Source organism: Antrostomus carolinensis, unplaced genomic scaffold (genome assembly GCF_000700745.2).
Source record: "Antrostomus carolinensis isolate BGI_N321 unplaced genomic scaffold, ASM70074v2 scaffold7778, whole genome shotgun sequence".
Lineage (NCBI taxonomy): Eukaryota > Metazoa > Chordata > Aves > Caprimulgiformes > Caprimulgidae > Antrostomus > Antrostomus carolinensis.
This window is the reverse complement of record NW_010332304.1, coordinates 64,008-82,810: the sequence shown is the minus strand read 5'-3', so window position 1 is coordinate 82,810 and position 18,803 is coordinate 64,008. Positions and strand designations below refer to the sequence as shown.

The following is an 18,803-nucleotide window of genomic DNA, read 5'->3' as shown; positions in this document are numbered from 1 at the left end:
GGAACCTGCTTTGGCAGGGGGGTTGGACTGGATGAGGTCCCTTCCAACCCCTATGATTCTGTGATTCTGTGAAAAGCTGATGTGAAGTAAGCACTGCCATGCTTGTGCAAGTCTGAATTCTGTATTGCTGTTTCCCTGCAAAGGGAAGTGAAAAAGTGATCTGCAGGGGGGTATGAATTGGAGCTGGGGTTTAGCAAGCCACCAGAGCAGTGTGCCTGCCCGTCCCCTGTCTCCAAACACAGCCTTGAAGGTCTGTGTCTGTGTTTGTGCCTCTGGAAATTGTACCTCGAAATTTTGAGAGCAAATCCTTGGGAGGCAAAGCATGCCCGAGGGTTTTGTGTTTCTCCAAAACACTCACACCCTGTAGCCCTATTGCAGCCCTCTCTATCCGAAATGTTTTCATCATCCCCTGTTAGCTGCTGTAGCAGTTGGCTCTTGCTGGCTCTGTGTGGACACACTGCTAACTCTGTCCTTCTCTCTTCATTTTAGATTTTGGCCATTCCTCCGAGCTGGCGTTCGTGGTGGAGCCTAGTGATGACATAGCTGTGCAGGAGCAGCCCTTAATCCTCTACTGCCAGGTGGAGGGCATCCAGCCCATCACCATCACGTGGCGGAAGAACGGTGTGATGATCATGGACAGCGAGAACGCCTTCATGTTGGCCAACGGGTCACTCTACGTCTCCCGCTTCCAAAGGATCCGGGGAGATGGGTCCTCAGATGAAGGAGAGTACGACTGCATGGCACAAAACCACTACGGGCTGGTGGTGAGCCGGAAAGCGAAGATCCAGGCAGCGAGTAAGTACAGGCATTGTCCCAACTACACCTTGTGGGGCACTGGTTTTGCTGGGAAGGAGGAGGACAGTGTGGTGGGTGCTGGATGTTCAGGGAGGGAAGATTTAAGGGGAAGAAGAGAAAAAAGAACCTAGAGCTGATGTGGGGATCAGGCTGGCATCTAATCTGTGTAGCTGTTCAGGTGTGAAAGAAGAAGCTGATCAACCTTCTCAGGGGGAGAAAACTAAAAGCCACCTTCTAGCAGTAAATTCCCTGTCTGGGAGGAGTGAGTTATGTTAAAGTTGTGTGGTGAAATAGTCCATGGTTTGTGTATCTCCTGCAGTGGGTTTGGAAGCCCCTATGCTTTGCAGCACGTCTGGGCTCTGCTTGACAGGCAGCACGTTCCAAACCATAGGCAAAGACCTTTTGAAGGTCATGGTCTCTTTCATTTTGTTATTTAAGGCAGGCAGTGTGGAGGCAGCAAGGTCTTATTTACTACCCAGCATGGCAGTGCCTTTGGGGGCAAGGCTAACAACACCAGACAGATTGTCTGCTGGGGGAGCCCAGAGGAGGAGAGAGATGAAAATGTCAGCGAGGGAATGAAATTTAAAGGTGGGAGAGGAAGAATTACAGGGCAGGCTGTGATTCCAGCTCTGTGCAGTACTCAGCTTAGCCCGTTGCACTGCTGTGGCTGGAGCAGTTGGTCATGGTGGGTCTCCTGCCACGCAAGCTGCTGGGTTCCCTCGTGCTGGCTCTGATTGCAGTCCTGGGACAAACTCACACCAGAGCTGAGGTGTTGTGGTGGTTTCTGTGCCTGTTGTGTTGGTGGCCAGCTTTGTCCACAGACTGTCTGTGAGCTCTGGGAGTGAAGCTATTAATCCTTTTTGCATTCAACCAGAAGTTGCTGCTGGGTGTGTGATTTATATCTGGGTGTGAGGATGGGTGTCTGGAGACCTGGCCTAATACTGGCTTGATAATGAGTCCTACTGAAGGGTTCTTCAACTTGTTTGGGTGATGGCTCCCACTCTTCTTTCTGTGCAAGCCACTTACTGCTGCTTCTGTTGCTTTTGCAAAGTGCACTGTGATTTTTTTTTGATGCAAAGCCTGTGGCAAAGTCTGGGGCTGGGGTCTCCTGGCTGCACTTCCCAAACTGAGGAGCCTTTCGGAGCGCTGCTGCCTGCTCCCTGCAGCGCCAGGGCCGGCTGGCAGCTCACCAAAGGAACACTCCAACCCTTGTGTATAACAATCCCCGAGTGCATGAAGTGGCCATCTGCAAACCTAGCTTTTCAGTAGTGTAAGAAGTGACATTGTCCAGGAGCCAAGGGCTTTGGGTCCGTGCCAGATTAGCAGCTGGATCTCAAACTCGTCAGTCTTGTGGTGCTAAACCTTGGAGCACTTTTGGTGAACGGCTCTGGCATTTATGAGCTGGGAGTTGGCTGACGCACAAGCACAATGTCAAACTTCTCGGACCTGTAAACAGGAGACATGAGAGCTGGAGGAATTACCTTTGGGATGGTGGATTGTCAATAAACACTGTTATCTCAGCTCCTGCATCAATATGTATGTGATGTGCTGTGTGTCCCTGAATAGCGTTTCCTTTTGTAGCCGTAGTTTCACGTGAATCAAAATGAAAAGGGGATCATGTTGAAAACGCTCTGGATTCTGTTCTTGCTTCAGGCTTGGTTTTTTGCCAGCCCTGAGAAAAGATCTGGGTGAAGCCAGCACCAAACAGGAGGCACCTGGCCTTGATGCCGCAGGTGCCTGCGGATAACGGGAATAAAACGGGATGTTGTGGGTAAATGTGACCTGTTGCTCAGGGCGAGCTCCGCCGCTGTGCCTCAACCACAGGAGCACACGCTTGCACTTAGGGGTTGGTTCCAGGGTAGATGAAATCTCCTAAGAATGAATCACAGTTGTACCCTTGAGTCCCCATGTCTCAGGGTGGTTACATGCATGTAACAGCGATTTTCCTTGCCCCAAGTCCTGATAAACTACTCAAACCCAGGAGGAGGAAGGTAATTATCCCTGGTTTAGAAATGAGGGGACTGTTGTATCACAGACTGGTTTGGGTTGGAAGGGATCTTAAAGATCATCCAGTTCCAACCCCCCTGCCATCAGCAGGGACACCTTCCACTAGACCAGGTTGCTCAAAGCCTCATCCAGCCTGGCCTTGAACACTTCTAGGGAGGGGGCATCTACAACTTCCTTGGGCAACCGAAGAAATCGAAGAAATGGATGCTGGCTGCCTGGAAAGGAAAATAAAACCCAAACCAAACAAGTGCTAAGCAGAACTTTGCGAATCAGAGTAAATACTGCCAGTGGGTAAAACCTCATCCCAGTGCTGCTCTCTTCTTCCCTCTGAGCCTGACATCTGAACGCAAAAGCAGAGGAGAAATAAAAAAACCCTTTCACAAACAAAAATCTTGAAAGTTGATCAAGGCCTTGCTACTGAGGAATAAAAAGGATCTGCCAGAGCGGAGCCCCTCGAGAGCTCTGCTGTACTTTTCGCTGTCTTCAAAGGCAGGCTGTTAGTCTCATATCACCGTTACAGACCCTGGCTTTGTATTATTACTTGGAATATAATCTTCTTGGCTCGGAGGAATGTACATATTTGCATTCAGGAAATGTGGAGTGGATATCATATTTTTATGTTTCAAATTGACTTCAACACTTGGCGTTGAGTAAAATTTAACTGGAAGAATATGCTGCTCTCAGCCGCTGCGCGTGCGGCCCCGATGGGCTCGAGGTGAATGCAGTTTCCTCACAGAGCTGCAGCTTCCTAAAACCTTCTTCCTAAAAAATTGACTCATTAAATTTATTTAACTAAAATCCAAGGGAATTTCTGTATGTCATCATTATTAACCAGAGATACTCAGTGGAGGGAAATGAACATTGACTGGTTGGTGGATTGGCAGGTCGGATGCTAAAGATATCGATAATATTTTTGTAGCATAACCTTATTTGAACAAATACAAGGGTGCAAGAAGCTTGTGTGTGGTTGAGTTGAGCAGAGGCCCTCAGCATTTCCACCCTCTGCCTAAAACACTGGTTGGAATTTTTTCAGTTGCTCTTTGGGCGTCTGTTCAAACCCTTGGCGTGTTGGTTTAAAAGGTTGTGGAATGCAACATGTTTTTATAATCTGATCAGGTTATTGAATACAGATTCTTTTCTTTCTCCCAGTGACACTTTCGTAATTTCGCATGACTCCGAGCTGTCTTAATTAAAATCAGTTTGTAGGCAGGGTGTTCTCTTCGAGGAGCTGTATTTCCCTTGTGCAAGCCAGAAGCTGATGCACGCCTTTGCTGTCTGTGGATGAAAATACCCTCTGAGCAATAGTAACAGCTAGAGTCCACTCCTTTGGAAGGTGAGCTCCCCAAAAATGCAGCTGCCTTTCCTCTCATCACCACCCTTTGCTTAACTTGGCCTTACTTGACTCTGATCATGTTGTCTCATGGTATTTCCAGCCCTTTTTGCTGATGCTGTAATTTGATGGAGCTGGCTCTGCATCATCATAAATCACAGCCTGGCCGGTGGAGTGAGACCCATTGATTATATCACTCAATAACAAGCAGTTACCACTAATTGGAAATCACCATCAAACTGGGTATCGGATCAGGCTCCGCAACACATCTGGGCTGAGAAGAGCAATTTTCCCTGTTTGATTTGGTGCTATTTAAAAAAAAAAAAGGAAAGAGGGAAAGTAAGTCAATTGTGCAACTCGGAGCCAAAGAGGTTTCTTGAAGCTTGGCAAAATGGACCCAATATTGGAGGTACTGTGGGATCTGGGAATAGCTCTGGAGAGATCTGGGCTTGTAAAGATGCTTTCCTTATCGTGTCTTGCTGTGGAGGGAATGTTTTAAAGCCAAGCATAGCACCACGTGTCCCTGTGCCTTACTTTGCGCCTTTACCTCCTCCTCTTCTGCATCCTGCCCTAAATCCCATTCCTCCATCCCACTGTGCTGGGCCATCCACAGCACTTACCCTGCCAGCAGGAAGGCAGGATTGATAGCCTGGGCAAGGCAGATGTGATGTCTTTTCTCTGCATTGATCCCTGCAGACAGCAGCAGCAGCAGCTCCTCTTTGCCCAGCCTGGGGCCAAGCAGATTCTGCCTGCAAAGACACTGGCCACTGCGACCTCCAGGCCATGGGTCTCAAGGTCATCTGCAAAGTCTAAAAAGGGAGGAGGTCTGGTGGATATTCATGCTTGTAAGTTGTTTTCCCTGCCAAGCTGTGTGGCTAAGGGAGGAGGCTGAGAATTGCAGGGTTTTTAAAGCAGGAAAGATCTTCTCATCATTTCAGCTCCTCTGCACAGAATATATTCAGGGTTTAACCTGCAGCCCCCTTTCCAGGCTCTGGGGTGGTGGGAAGAGCTGCTGAGCCCAAATAATGGCAGCATTTATAAGAGTATAGAGACAAGAAGGAAGTCTAAAAGGATTAGGGAGAGACAAAAGGGGCTGATTATTTTATGGGTCACAATACAAGGCATTAGAGTGAGATCACAAAGGGATGTAATTACAAAAGAAGGCCATACTGGGGGGATCAAACCAGGATTAGAGTGGGAAATGTTTTTACACAGTTTTGTTCCACTCATTATGAAGTTAGCATTTTAAATTAAGGTTTAAATAAGGTAGCACCAAAGTTGTCACCAAGGTATTTCCTGGGCAATGCCACTGTTTTGATGCAGATTGTGAGTCTCAGCTCAAAACATCAAGGCAGACCTTAAACATGTGGGTTTGCTGTTTGTTTTTCTTGTGCACATCCAGCATCTGTATTGTCAGCAGAGCTCTACCTATAGCTTGTGCTTAGATCAAGTGAACCTGTTTCCGCAGTTGGAAGCGGGATACTTCTGTGATGACGCGTTTTAGTGATGGGAAACACGTGCTGGAGGTAAAGGTATGCTTTTAAACCAGTGCCCTGCTGTCTGTTGCAGCTCTGGAGACTTGGTCCTGTTACTCTCAGGTACTTCTGGCTCATGGTTGCTTGTATTTTATTGCAGTTTAACCCTTGGGGTTGCATGCCAACTTTCCTCCATCCACAAACAAGATATTTATTTTTTTTCCGGATGTCTCTCTGCTTGCATTTAATGCCTTTTCTTCCCAAATGCTGGTCCCAGTGATGGTTTTTTATTGTCTGTATTTGGAATGCTCATGGTTCTTGGTAAACTCAGAGCAAATTCTGAGCTTGTGGGTCTCAGAGGGGAAAAAATACCCATGAGGAATTACTTAAAAAAAAAAAAAAAAAGAGAGAAAGAAAAAGAATTAACTAAAACAAAAAGACTGAGAGATTTCCAGGGGATGGATATGATGGGTGAGTGGGTTATTTCCCTCCATCAGCTCTTTTGGCTGCCTCTAGGACATGCTGGCTCACATGATGCTGCCTCCCACATCTGGACTGTTGCAGCATTTGGCCCTGTGTGTGCTGCAAAACAAATGTACAAATATAGGGAGTCACGGGGGGGAGATTGGAAGAGATTTGCCTGGGAATTTTAGTAGATTTGCGGGATTAAAAGAGTTTGTCACTTACCACCCACTGCATTTCAGTGCATCTAACAGCCAGGATTCATCCTGAGACTGGAGCACATTATAAGACCATATTTCTTTTGGCTGCTCATTTCTTAGCAGTGTGATAGTTATTTAAATATCATCTCGCACTTCTCCGCCAGGCTCCCAACGTGGATGCGCCAACCTTCGCTCCGGCAATGTTATCTCTCATAGAGGGGGTTTGCACTGCAGGCAGTAATGTCACTTAGTCATTTATAGAAAGCTCAGGGGAAATATATCAGAAGAATTTCATTAATGGTAGCACTGTTGAGTTATTTGTCTCAATTAACTCTTGGAGCACAGCTGAGGAAGTTCTGACATCTCTGCAGCCCGCGCCTGCAGCACGAGGCTGCTCTCAAGTTTGCTGCCTGTGTTTTTAGCGTGGGGTGATGCTCTGCTGGTACCTGTGTGGGCAGCTCTGTGGGGACAGCACGGTCCCCAGCCTCGTGTGCTTTTACACTGCTCGTCCCTCTGTCTGCTGCTTTGCTCCAACCTCTCCTAGAACTCTCTCCAACTCCCTGAAAGGAGGGTGGAGAGAGGTGGGGGTGGGTCTGTTCAAACAAGGAACAAGGGCCAGGCCAAGAGGAAATGGCATCAAGTTGTGGCCAGGGCAGTTGAGATGGGATGTGAGGAAGAATTTCTTTGCTGAAAGGGTTCTGAGGCATTGGAAGGGGTTGCCCAGGGCAGTGGTGGAGTCCCCATCCCTGGAGGGATTGAAGAGTTGTGTAGACACAGTGCTGAGGGACATGGGTTAGTCATAGGGGACTTGTCAGTGTTGGGTTCATGATTGGACTCCATGATCTTAATGGTCTTTTCCAATCGAGGCAATTCTGGGGTTCTGTGAAGCAGGGGGCCACCCTCCTCCATTATTTTCTTCAAGAGGGCAGATCTCTGATACCTGACTTGTCATCACCCTGGGATCTCTTCGGTGCTGTCACCTAGAGCAGCTCTTCATCTACTTAAGCTCATCTCAGCTTGAGGATTTGTGATGCCACATAGTTATCTGGTGGTTTCTCCAGCAGGCAGGTGATGGTGTGATGTTTATATATGGCTTTCACTCTCATTTTGCCCTACAAGGTTCCCAGCTGGCCATGGTGTGGCCAGTAACATCCATACACCAGCTGTGCCTCAGTTTCCCCTCTCTGAATGGTGAGTTTATTGTCAATGCCATTGTTTGCACACCCCTGTGAGCATCCTGGGGGGGGGCAAGTTGTTATTTTGCATTTACTGGGGACCCACATTAGCTGGGTCTGGTGTTTCATCTGCGCCATCGCTTCCCTGCAAGGCTGCCAACAGGAGAAGGGCTCACGCTGCCGGGAAAAGGCTGGTGCCCAGGTGAGAGTGGAGCTGTTTTTCTGCCACTGTTTGTTGGCAAAACTGTGAGTAGGAATCGATTTTTTGGGGACATTTGACCAGAGTAATCAATGCTTTTAATCTAGTGGGTAACCAGTGAGTTAAAGGAGAGCATCGCTGTGTTTGCCTCGAAGCTTTGGTCATGGTTGTAACCCACAGTTACTGAAAAGAGCAAAATGTGTAAATAAATAAAAGGGCACAGAAGAAGAGGACACTTCTACAGTGTCTTCACTGTAGAAGAAGACACCTGGCTTTGTCAGGGCTGTGTATTTTGTGCTGATCCCTGCCTACAGCAGCCTGCCTGCTTATGAGATCGGGATTTGGGGATCCTGCTTTCAATGCTGGGGGCTTTTGGATGCAGTAACTTTACAAGCAAGGACAGACCTCAACAGATCACCTCTTAAGAGTGAATCCCTGCACAGGGGCCAAAGCTGCTTTCCCAGGGCTGGTGGGATGAGGCCCAGGAGGGGCATCGGCCAGAGCTCCCTGACACCGAGAGGTGCTGGATCCCAGCTCCATGCTCTGCCTCTTCTCCTCCAGTTTTGGCTCTACCCACCCTCACAGCCCTGTTGCTGGGAAGGGATTCTACTCCCACTCCTCCTAGGCACAGCATATGGTTTTCAGAGAGGTTCTTGCTTTAAACCCAATTTTACAGTTGGGTTGACTGAGGCAAAAGGAGGTCAAACGATTCGCCTGAGGTCACTCAATAAGTGGCTCAGATTAAATCTCAACCCAGGACGCTGCCCGTTCCCAGCGCTGGCTGTGCTGGCCGGACCAGATGGCCTTCTGAATGCGGCGTCAAGATCCTCGGCTTTTTCTCTACCTCATTGTTCTCCATTGTGGGCTTCTGAATGCAGGACCTTGAAAGTGAGAGTCATTTGGATTTGCTGAGTCCGAGTTATTCTGTTTAATGACGTGGATTTGCAGGAGAGGGTTTTAGATACACTGTTTTGCTGTGGAGGTTTGAATTTTGCAGAGGTTTACCTCTTGGCTTTGGGTTTGTGATGTTAAAACTCTTTGCCCCCACCAACTAAAATTGGTCCTCTACTTTTTCAGCTGCCCTGTTGCTGTCTCACTGGCTGAGCAGGGCTGCCCTGGCTTTGTACCTGCACAGAATTGTTCTCAGGGCTCTTGGGGTGATTCCCTGGGTGATTTTGCTGCAGCTTCCACAACACTCTGGTCTTTCCATGTGGTTTGTGGCTTCCCTGTTCCTGGTCCTGGGATCACTCGAGGAGGTCAGCGCAGGGTGCTGCTGGATGGACAATGCTGTGTGTTTGTCTCTGGGAACCTTCAGGCTCTCGTGGTGGCTCTGGAAGCACAGATGGAGATGCAGACATCTGCCTCCTGATCTGCTGTGGTGTCCCATGCATCGCTCCCGACAGTAGTTGGGGTCACAGATGCAGTTAGAGCCGTGCATTGGGTGTCACAACACAAACTCCATCCCCACTCTCTAAACTGAGGAGCTGCCTGGAAAACCACATCTCCATAACCTCTTTTGGAAAGCAAGTGAGCAAATCCTCAGGACTTACAGAGCAGAGACCATCTGCCCAGGGAGCAGCGATGCTCGGGTAGCTCTTCCTCCCCGCATGCACCCACCTGCCGAGGCAGGCTGCGGTTCTTGGGGTGCTGGGGAGTTCTCCTGAGCCCACACATCCTCCTGCATCAGCTTCCCGCACTCAGGACCTTCGCCACTCACATGCCTCAGTAAGTTGGCACCTCTTGAGCCTGCCTTGATTAATGGTGGGGTTTTGTCAGTCCTGAGAGGCCCCCATTATGTCCCTTTGATGCTGTATTTCGCACTTACCACTGTCACTGAGCTCAATGACTAATTTTCACAGGTCATGGGAGAGGGACAATGGATCAGGCTACATTTGGAAGAAACAAATGAAATTTTCCTGCAACTGAGAGCACTAATTAAGAGTGAGGATCAATTTGGGTGTACAAAAGAGATAGTTTTATGCTGCTGGTGTGTAAATGAGTGGCGGTGTTGCGGTAGCAGAAGAGGCTCAGTGTGTGCATACTTCAGCTGCAGCATTGTACTCCGCTGCATTTGATCGATACTTCTGTGCTTATTCATCCAGCAAAACCCAAGCATTTTCCTGCCTGCTGTGTCCAGGAAGAGCAGGGACAGCAGACCTGCCAGATCAGTTCATGGTTGATCCCTGGGAGATGTTTTTGGGCAGCAGCAGGAGTTTGGGTTTCTTCAGTCGTGTTGCTCATCTTGAAGCATGGCGCTGCAAATTGCTTGGTGGCTTTTGAGCGCAGTGCATTGCGTTCCCTACCCATCTCTGTGGGCAGGATGGTGCCCATCCTCATCTCAGGCTATAGTTTGCCCTACCAGGGATGGCACTGCTTTGCTGAGACTGCAAAGGAATGCTGATTTAGAGGAGATCTCAAAGAGGGAAGGGGGACGGTGAAGTCTCATCAAGAAGGATGTCATGGATGCAGCAGGAGGGACAAGGAAAAGCCAAGGGTGTGCAGTTTGGGTTTGTGGCTTCACTAAGCATTGAAGAAATGTGATTTAGGTTTGACAAAGTCTTCACATACAACAAAAAGCCAGAGCTAATGTGTATGTGGGATGAGCTGGCTGCAAATGGCCAAGTCCCCAACCTGTGCCACTTAAAATCAGTTTGCGAATCGTTTTGTTAGCAGAAATGTGGTGTGTCTATTTTTGGTTGGATTTGCCTTGGGCAGAAAGGTAAGAGCATTGACTGGAGCATCCACTTGCCAAGAGGGTTCTCCAGGGCCTGGGGGCTTCCCAGGCTAAATAGATTTGGACCCAAACAGATTTATGGTGCTGAGCAAACCTCCAAAATGATCAGGCAGAAGGGGCAGTCCCCTGTTTTCCCTCATTCCTTGGTGTCCTTTGCCCATTACCCTATTTTTTTCCCTGCAGCTCAACGTCTTCCCCAGAGGGCAGAGGGACATTCAGCCTCAGTCCATGCGTTTGCTCTCGTCCTGAGCTCTCTGCCCTGAATGACCAAGCAATGTGGTCATGTCCCTTTGCTCCCTGGTGTGGTGGCTCCTGCCGAGGTGAGGGTCCTTGCCAAGGCACTTCGTTTGCTTGGAGCAGCATCCACGTCCAGCTCACCATGGTTTCCCACTGCAATGTGTAAAGGGGTGGGAGGGAAAGTCCTGACTGTGTCTTTCATTAGTGATCCTAATGCTCAGGGGAGAGAGGAGAGGAGAGGTAAGGCCCCAAGGGGGTCAGCTTGAACTTTCTCTCTCAAAAAAAAAAAGGAGGGGACAGAGAAGAAAAAGTCTTTGTAAAAAAATTTTATTTTAAGTGAGCCTATAGGTAATAACACTTGCAGGAATTTTGTGACCATTGGGGAAAATCTGGAGAAGTCCTGGACCTGCAGTGGCTTTGCAGGACATTGCCTCATGCCTGGGGTGGCAGGGCAGGCTGCTGGGTTGTATGAACACAGCTGGATTTTGCCAGCCCTGAGGATACAGTTAGTTTAGACCCCTTCTCCCTCCTTCCCCACCCAGCAGTGGTCTCTGCCTGATCTCTCCTGTCAGTGTTGGGGAGCAGGAAGAGCAGCAACACTTGTTGCCCAGGTGAAAGAGGGTCTTTGCGTGCTGGATTGGCCATTTGAAGGGTGACAACAAAACCAATCTTTTGTAAAGTTTATTTTATTGTAGGCTGTGGTGGTTTCACCCACAGGTAAGACCGTGTGGTCTTGCACGCGCTCCCCCTCACCCAGTGAGATGGGGAGAGAAACACAACCAAGGGGTGGTGGATTGGAATGAGGACAGGGAGGGCTCACTCACCAATTAGGGTCACAGAGCTTCCTTGTCTCTTGGGACAACCATGAGTCCTCTAGACCTTCATGAGGGCTCAGACTCTGCAGATGTCCAGCACCTCTAAGTGACAAGGACTGGCCGACATCTTAAATACAGTGCCTGGGTGCTACTTTTAAGGATTCAGGCTGGACCATTTTAGCTGAAGCAGCGTGGTGGTTGATGACTTGGGAAGCCTGGCTCTGCAACTGCTGTCCCGTGTGACCTTGGGCAACTCTCCTGATGCCCTTGTATCTCCAGGAATTGGAGTCCCTTTGGGTTTGGAGGCCCATCACCCACAGACTGCCTGCACCAAGCTGGTGCAGGGAACCCTGACCCCGCTTGAATCTGTCAGAGCTCGTTATCACTGGTTCCCACCGCAGCGGGTCTGGGGAGGCCGGTTCCCCCCGGGCGCGCCGCTCGGCGCTGATTGCTCTGCCGCTAATCGGGGTTGAGGAGTTGGGGCCCCGTGTGGACCTCGTGTCGCTGCCGATTGTCGATTTTCATAAGGCTCATGGGTTGGGCTTTTCTGAGACTTTAAACCTTGTACCAATCATCCAGGAACCAGACAGAGGGTTCAGAAGTTCTTCTAGGTGAAGACAGAGGTCCCTGCATCATATATTCATGTGCAAAAGCCTTTTAGACGGTGAGTTTTAGAAGCCAGCGTGGATACAGGTACACAGAAGGCATTTGTGTTTCTGTGCCGGGAACATGTACAAGGTTTTCTGTTTTAAAGCAATGTTTGCCCGCATTTGAAGTGCCTCCGCGATTCATGTCCCGCGGGGGAAACGGGATTTGTTCTTGTACAGCTCCCTGCCCAAGGGGAGCCTGCTTAATTTTCCTTTTACTAACTAGGTTCCCCCAAGAATGAGAGATTACCTGATCTTCCAAAAGCATTTCCAGTGTGTGTGGAGAAGTCTGGATGACTCACAACTTTTAATTAGCTCTCCTGACCGAGGCAAGGATCCTTCCCTCCTTCCCTCCCTCCCTCCCTTACAGAGAGGTGGTGATTAGAATTACAATGAAGATAATCCAAACTGTATGTGTAGGGTTTTCTGTAAGCGGAGAACAAAGCAGGACATCCATCTGGTGAGTGTGAGCCCATAATACCTTTCTGCTCATTTTTCCAGTGCAACAGGAGCTGCTTGGGACGGAAGCAGGCTCATTATTTTGGAAAGGCTTGCTGACACACAGAGCAGGGCTGGCTTGTAATCTCCGAGGCGCTGAAACCGCTGCTCGGGAAGGAGCGTTGCTTTTATTTTTTAAGTCTACCTTTGTATTTCTCCTTGTTAAAATCTACAGCAATGAGGGATACCAAAATTCTTCTGCGCCTGCCGTTAATTAGTGTATGAATGAGAGTTGCCCTTAGTTTTAGCAAGGCTAATCAAAGCTGTAAGGGACTTCTAAAAAGCACTACCCGGCGGCAGCCGAGTGAAGCTTGTCCTGTGAGAAACATCTCAGCAGCAGTGAGGAAATGTATTAGCTGCAGACAACCTCCTTTTTGAGTGATACTCTTTCTCCTTGTTTAAAAAAATCCTTCTCTGTATGGGACAGAGCTCCTGCCTCAAAACTTTGACCTCCTTTTATGTCTTGTCTTTGCAGCAGGAGGCTCACCTTGTGCCGTGGGCTCTGCTTTCCCACGCTGTGTCCTGCAGCAGGCAAGGAAGAGGCAGAGTTTGCAGCATAGAAATACGATGTTGGATCCTCAGCCACTGTGTTAACTGTGCTTTACAGCCAGCTGGATTCTGCCAGGCTTGTTCCAGCGTGGAGAGAGGATGGGAGCGTTGTGGTAGGGCTGCCTGGGTGAGAAAGGAACAACAAAAAGTCGTTGTGGAAGAGCAGCCGCTTGCTCTCCGTGCTGCCGCTCGCTGCCATGCCGGCAGCACAACGCGTGCTTCCACTCCTGCCATGGCAACAAGTTCATCCTTAGGCCAGTACATCCCTTGGATGCAACGTGGCAGGAACCAATCCAGCCTTTGGCATCCCCAAAAGTGCCCAGGCAGGCAAGAGGGAAGTGGTGAGGATTTGTGCCTGTAAGATGCTCTGCCAGCTGCAAAATTGAGGCTGCTGGTTTCTTAGCCAAAAAAATACAGATGAGGTGCTGAGCGATCCTTTTAGGATCCTGAGCTGCTCAGCACCAGTGTGCAGATGTTGCAGATATTTTTGATAAAGTAATCAAGATTTAATCATATAAAAGTCAAATGGTTCAGTTTGAACAGTCACCATAGAAGCAATTCTTAGGTTTGAAATAGGTGACAACAGAAACCTCACTAAGAAATGACTGGATTTCTGTGGGTTAAGAAACTAAGGAGATAGTCACAGACACCAGTTAGGATGCTTGGAAACCCCTGATCCTTCCCATCTTGATCTTGATATATTCATATCAAAGATTTCAATCAGTAGAGCTAAGTAGAATTGACCAATTATTGTAGGTTAAGAATATTGATAAGGTTCTATCACTAATGAAACCAATCATTGTAAAAGTTAAATTTAAAAGCGAGCATAATATGCATATTTATACAAAGGAATTTAGGTGACAGTGATTAATAGAAAAATGTGTATAAAAACTAATGAATTTTGATGCTTCATTGGACATGTTGGGCAGAGTTATCCCCCGTGTCTCCAGCTCTGCAATTAAGAAGTGCCTGCTTCTTAAGACTGAATTGGTGTTAAGGAGTTTATTTCTGGATTTCGATGACACAGAGACATCAATAGTTCTTGCTCTCCAAGGCAAAGAGCTCAGGAAGGAAGATGGAGAGCCCAGATCTAAGGAAATGTTGGTCAAACACAAGGAATCCATTCTTCTTATTAATGCTTCAAGCACTAAAAAGAAAAGAAAACCCCCCCTGTGTATCAGAGGTAGGTGCAGCCTGAGCTTTGAAGGAAATGACATTTCAAGCCGGGATCCCGGCTGCTGAACTTGCCGCCGGCACCTCCCGGCATCCCCGCGCGATCCAGACGTGCCGGTGGGATGCAGCTGGTGCAGCTCAAAGGGAAAATACGATCAGCTGTTGAATGGCAGAGATTTGAGACGTCATGCCAAGGCTTCGCCTTTCGATTTTTGTGTTGGTTTTTTTTTCAGTGCATGCTGTGAAATTCATAGGTGGAATATTTCTAGGGAGCTGCTTGCCTTCCTGTAGGAAAAGGTGGAAAAAACGTGGAGAATAAATAATGTACTATATTGACAGCTTCCAGCATTCAAAACCCGAGTCGAGCTCTTTCCTCTCCCAAAACCATAACACTTGTTCTGAATTCTTGATATTAAAAAATAACAAATCATTAGTTGCTTTAGCTTGGCTATTGACTTTTAGCTGTTATGATACACTGAAGTCTAGCGTTCCTGATTCGTGGAGGAATAAAAAAAGCTTGAAAACATCTCACTTTTAACATAACGAGAGCTAAGGTTGACAGAGCTGTGAAATGCTGTAAAGTTGGGGCTTCACGGCGTTGCCAGACATCACAAGGTCCTTGATGACATGATGAGGGCTGGGAAAGCTGAATAAACTGATGAGCTTCTTCCACAGTTGGTCCTTTGCCATGTAAATAGGCTCCAATCTGCATGTCAGATCCCTTGGGTGAGGGAGTGTAATAACATTAAAAAATAAGGCAGCAAAACCCTCAACGTGTGTGTTTTCACAATCTTTAAACGGGCAAAAAAAAATCTGCTTGGAGGAGTTTGGATCAGATGAGAGAGCTCCTCGTTACTGCTCTGCTTCTAATGCAAAAAGGTAACTGCCGTGGCTTTCAAGAAAGTACTTTAATGCTACATAAATATAATTGCTTCGATGAAATGTCTTTAGCCTCCTGAGGGAAGTTGTAGTCTGGTAAGCCTTTAGATATGAATGGACGACTCTGTAATTGCTATTGTTTCTGAGACACATTAGGAAGACCTAATGCTGATCACTTCTGGCATGTTATGGAAGCAGCGTAATGACAGTCCCACGCAGCGTGCAGGGGACAGGGGATTAGTATGCGCTTTGCAGGATGAAAAACTGACAAACGCTTGAGGACTGGAAGTTTTTTGGTTGTTTTTTTTTCTTAATTAGATTGTGGGCTTGTGAATTTTATTTCTTTTTTATTATTATTATTTTTTTTCCCCTTTTCCTGCTGGTATGCAGAGTTGAAAGTACCTAATTCTTTGCAATTTAGGTTTTGGATAATGAGCTTGAAGGCAACATCTCAGAGGAGTGTGGAATTGATGGGTTAGTACATCAGCTTTGGTTAATGCAGTCTCCTGACTCTGACATGGTCCAGACCAGCTGGTTCAGAGAAAAAGGGCAAGACATGGGTCTTGAGAATAAGTTTTTTTTTTTTTAATTTTTTTAATACTGATTAGTAAAACATGGGATGTTCTGGTACAAGGGATGTGCTTCCATCTCTGGATTGGGAGCAGCTGTGTTTAAAAATCAGAATCTGGGTTTAGAGATCATTCCTAGGAGATATCTTGGGTTGTCTCCTGGTTTTACAGACTGTAAGCATCCTGTTTGCCAGCTTTTCTTCAAAGCATAGAGCCCTTTGGCATGGTAACCAACTAGGTGGGAGCTGCAAGACCCCATCCTAGCAATTCCAGCTTTGGTGGCATTTTTCCTGGGAGCAAGTGCAACCTGGATTGTGAGAAGCAGCCACATAGCCAAGAGGACTTGCACATCCTTTGGGATATCCATGTAATTCTTGTGCTATTGGTTCAGCCCAAGCTTATTCCTCGTTTTCCTCTGGGAAGTGTTTTTAAGTGCATCTCAGTGCTGTTTGACTGCAGTCATGTTCCCTGCCAGGGACAGAGGTGTGTTTGCAAAACCAGGGAGGTTTCCAGACCTGGTTGGAAGAATTAAGGCCAGCACTAGAGCAGACTATGACTGACAACTGAGATCTCTCATCGCTCCAGTACTCACCCATTACAGATTAAACCCTGCACGTGGCTGAATGGTCTGCAGGGGTTAGTCCGTCTCCTGTGTCTTATTAGAAGTGGTTTTACTTGCTGGCTTTGCCATCATTTGCTTTGCTTTTCTCCTGATGTGCCTTATTTCCATGGCTCTCCTCCCAGACGTAGCGTTACTCAGGCTAAGTGAGACATACTCTGTATTTCCAGAGACTGGCCCGCAGGGTTGGGAGCCTGGCCAAGCAAAAGCTGTGGGATTGCTCATTTTAGCTCTTACCTCCCTGTGCTGACCTGGACCTTGTCCCTGTCATCACACACGTGCCCAGCCTGGCTGCTGGACATTTCTTCCTTCCATCAGCAGCTCGTATGCTTTGTCATTGATGCTCAGAGCTGCAGATCTTTCTATTTTCCAGCTTTATTAGCGCTAACTTCTGTTCAAGAGTGGTATTGGTTTGTGGTTATGTTGTTGCTTGATCCTGCAAGAATATCTCTCAGGTAATAGCCAAAAAGGAGATAAATTTCTGCCTTTGGGTTTGTGGGTGTCTCCTCTAAAATGCTACTCTCCTCTCACCATCCTGCGAGCAGCTCCAGCTTGTCTTCCCAAGAGAAAATCAGTCCCAAAATATTTGGGAGCTACTACCCAAAAGACCTGGAGAAAGAGCCTGGAAAGAGCTTTTCTGGGGAGAAACAAAACAAGATGAGGTTAGGTCCTTTTATCGTTGCCCTGTCCTTGCGTAGGGTCTGATGTAAATGTAGTTCTCATCTCTGCTGCACCATTAACATCCTATTACAAAAGAAAAGTAATAACTGACTGATGCTTTCCTTTGAATGTTTAGCCTCAAGTGGTAAATTTTGGTCTTACTTGGAATTTATTTTCATTTCTTATACTGCATTTAAGAAAATTCACTTAGAAGGGTGGGATTTTATGGCTCTAAACTATTTGGTTTTAAAGACTGTTTTGGTTTTTTCCCCATGGGCTTTTTTTTTTAAGGAAAATGAGAAGAGTCACGTAATCCTTGACATACAGTAGATTGTCCCAGATTAATAACACACTCTTTTTCACGGTGAACACAATCTTGACCCGCTGTAATTTACTCTCCATCCTGGCATGCTGTTAATTAGGATGAACACTTAAGTGAAAACTCCACATATGGCCAGTGCCAGCTTTCTTAATAAGATGCCCCAAAAACGTGATGAACGAGGGGTAGTGGGTGAATGAAAATCTTGACATAAATTGACTTTTTGTGTCCTGGCAGTGTTTGGCTGAAAGCCAATGACAATAAGAGCCCGACATGCCAGAATTCACAAGCAAATAACACTTTTCCACTACAGCATCCTTATGAGACGCCCTCTCAGCAGCCGTCCTTCCTTCCTGGCACTCATTCCCTTGTGTCCAAGGAGGCTGTTGAGGTGGGGGGGTGGGCAGGTGGGAGAAATGTCTCAGTGTTTTGATGGGGTGCAATGAAAACATGAGTGACAAAATGACATTTTGACAGCTTGACTTCAGGTTCCTACTGCAAATGTAAATACGTTCATTTGAATCCCATTTATACAACCAGGAGTTTTTAATGGGAAGTAAATGGAGGATTGCTTAAAGGTGACTTTTGGGGGTTTTGTTTTTTTAATCCAGGATATCTGTGGACTTTTTTTATGAGTTCAGCTGCAAATTTCCATGATATTGTGGAGATCAAAATGATCTCCGTCCCACTTTGCTCCTGTCATGTGTTTTTTCCATCAAATTGCTTTGTTTCTCCCAGTTTAATGCTAATCCCTGTCTGAGTCGAGAGACCGCCGGCAATGTAGTTCATTAAATGTACCTATTGAACAGCTGATAAAATTGAACCACAATCCCATCCTCCTCAAATCAAGGACTCTTAAACAGCCAATAGTCCGTTCTATCTTTTTCCTAAGGGGTCTGATCTGTTGCTCTTTCTCACTTGGGGACTTGCTGCATTTTCACTGGAAAAAAGTCGCTGAGTGTCTTATGAGGTGGGAACAAGGAGAGCTGAATCGTGCCTCCAAGTGTGATTTATTTAGACAGTCTCAGCACCTCGGGGATTTCTCATTCCTCGTTACTACTCCTTGTAGTAACTCCTGCCTGAGATTGGGATGAAGTAGTGCTGGAAGATGCAAACTCTGGTTTGCAGTCCCATCTCGGGAGCAATACAGCTGTGGTTTGGTAAAAGGTGGCATGAGATGATCCCCTGTGTGTAAATCCACCTTGGATTTGGAGCTCTTGTCCTTCTGGGATCTGATTGCAGCACTGGTCCAATGCCTTCCTTCCAGTGTCCCTTTCCTCCTGGCTTTCTCAAAGAGATACTTTTGTCTCTTCCTATCTTCCTTGGAGAAGCTGAGTAGCTCTTGATGGCTGCAGTATTTCAGGTAATGCAGTGTGACCAAAGAGACTGTGGGGATGGGATAGACCATGGCCAGATATGACGAAAACGTAGGAAACTGAAGCTCACCTGAGTCTGGACCCT

General features: G+C 47.3%; 1 protein-coding gene across 1 annotated transcript in view; it reads left to right on the top strand.

The window, feature by feature from the left end:
• Nucleotides 1–489: 489 nt before the first annotated feature.
• IGDCC3 (immunoglobulin superfamily DCC subclass member 3) overlaps nt 490–18,803 on the top strand; it is a gene marked incomplete at both ends in the record, with an annotated part of 75,492 nt that continues 57,178 nt past the window's right edge. Inside the window, one exon of the mRNA XM_010173468.1 lies at nt 490–795. Within this exon, the coding sequence (XP_010171770.1) occupies nt 490–795 (306 nt within the window). The remainder of the gene's footprint in view (nt 796–18,803) is intronic.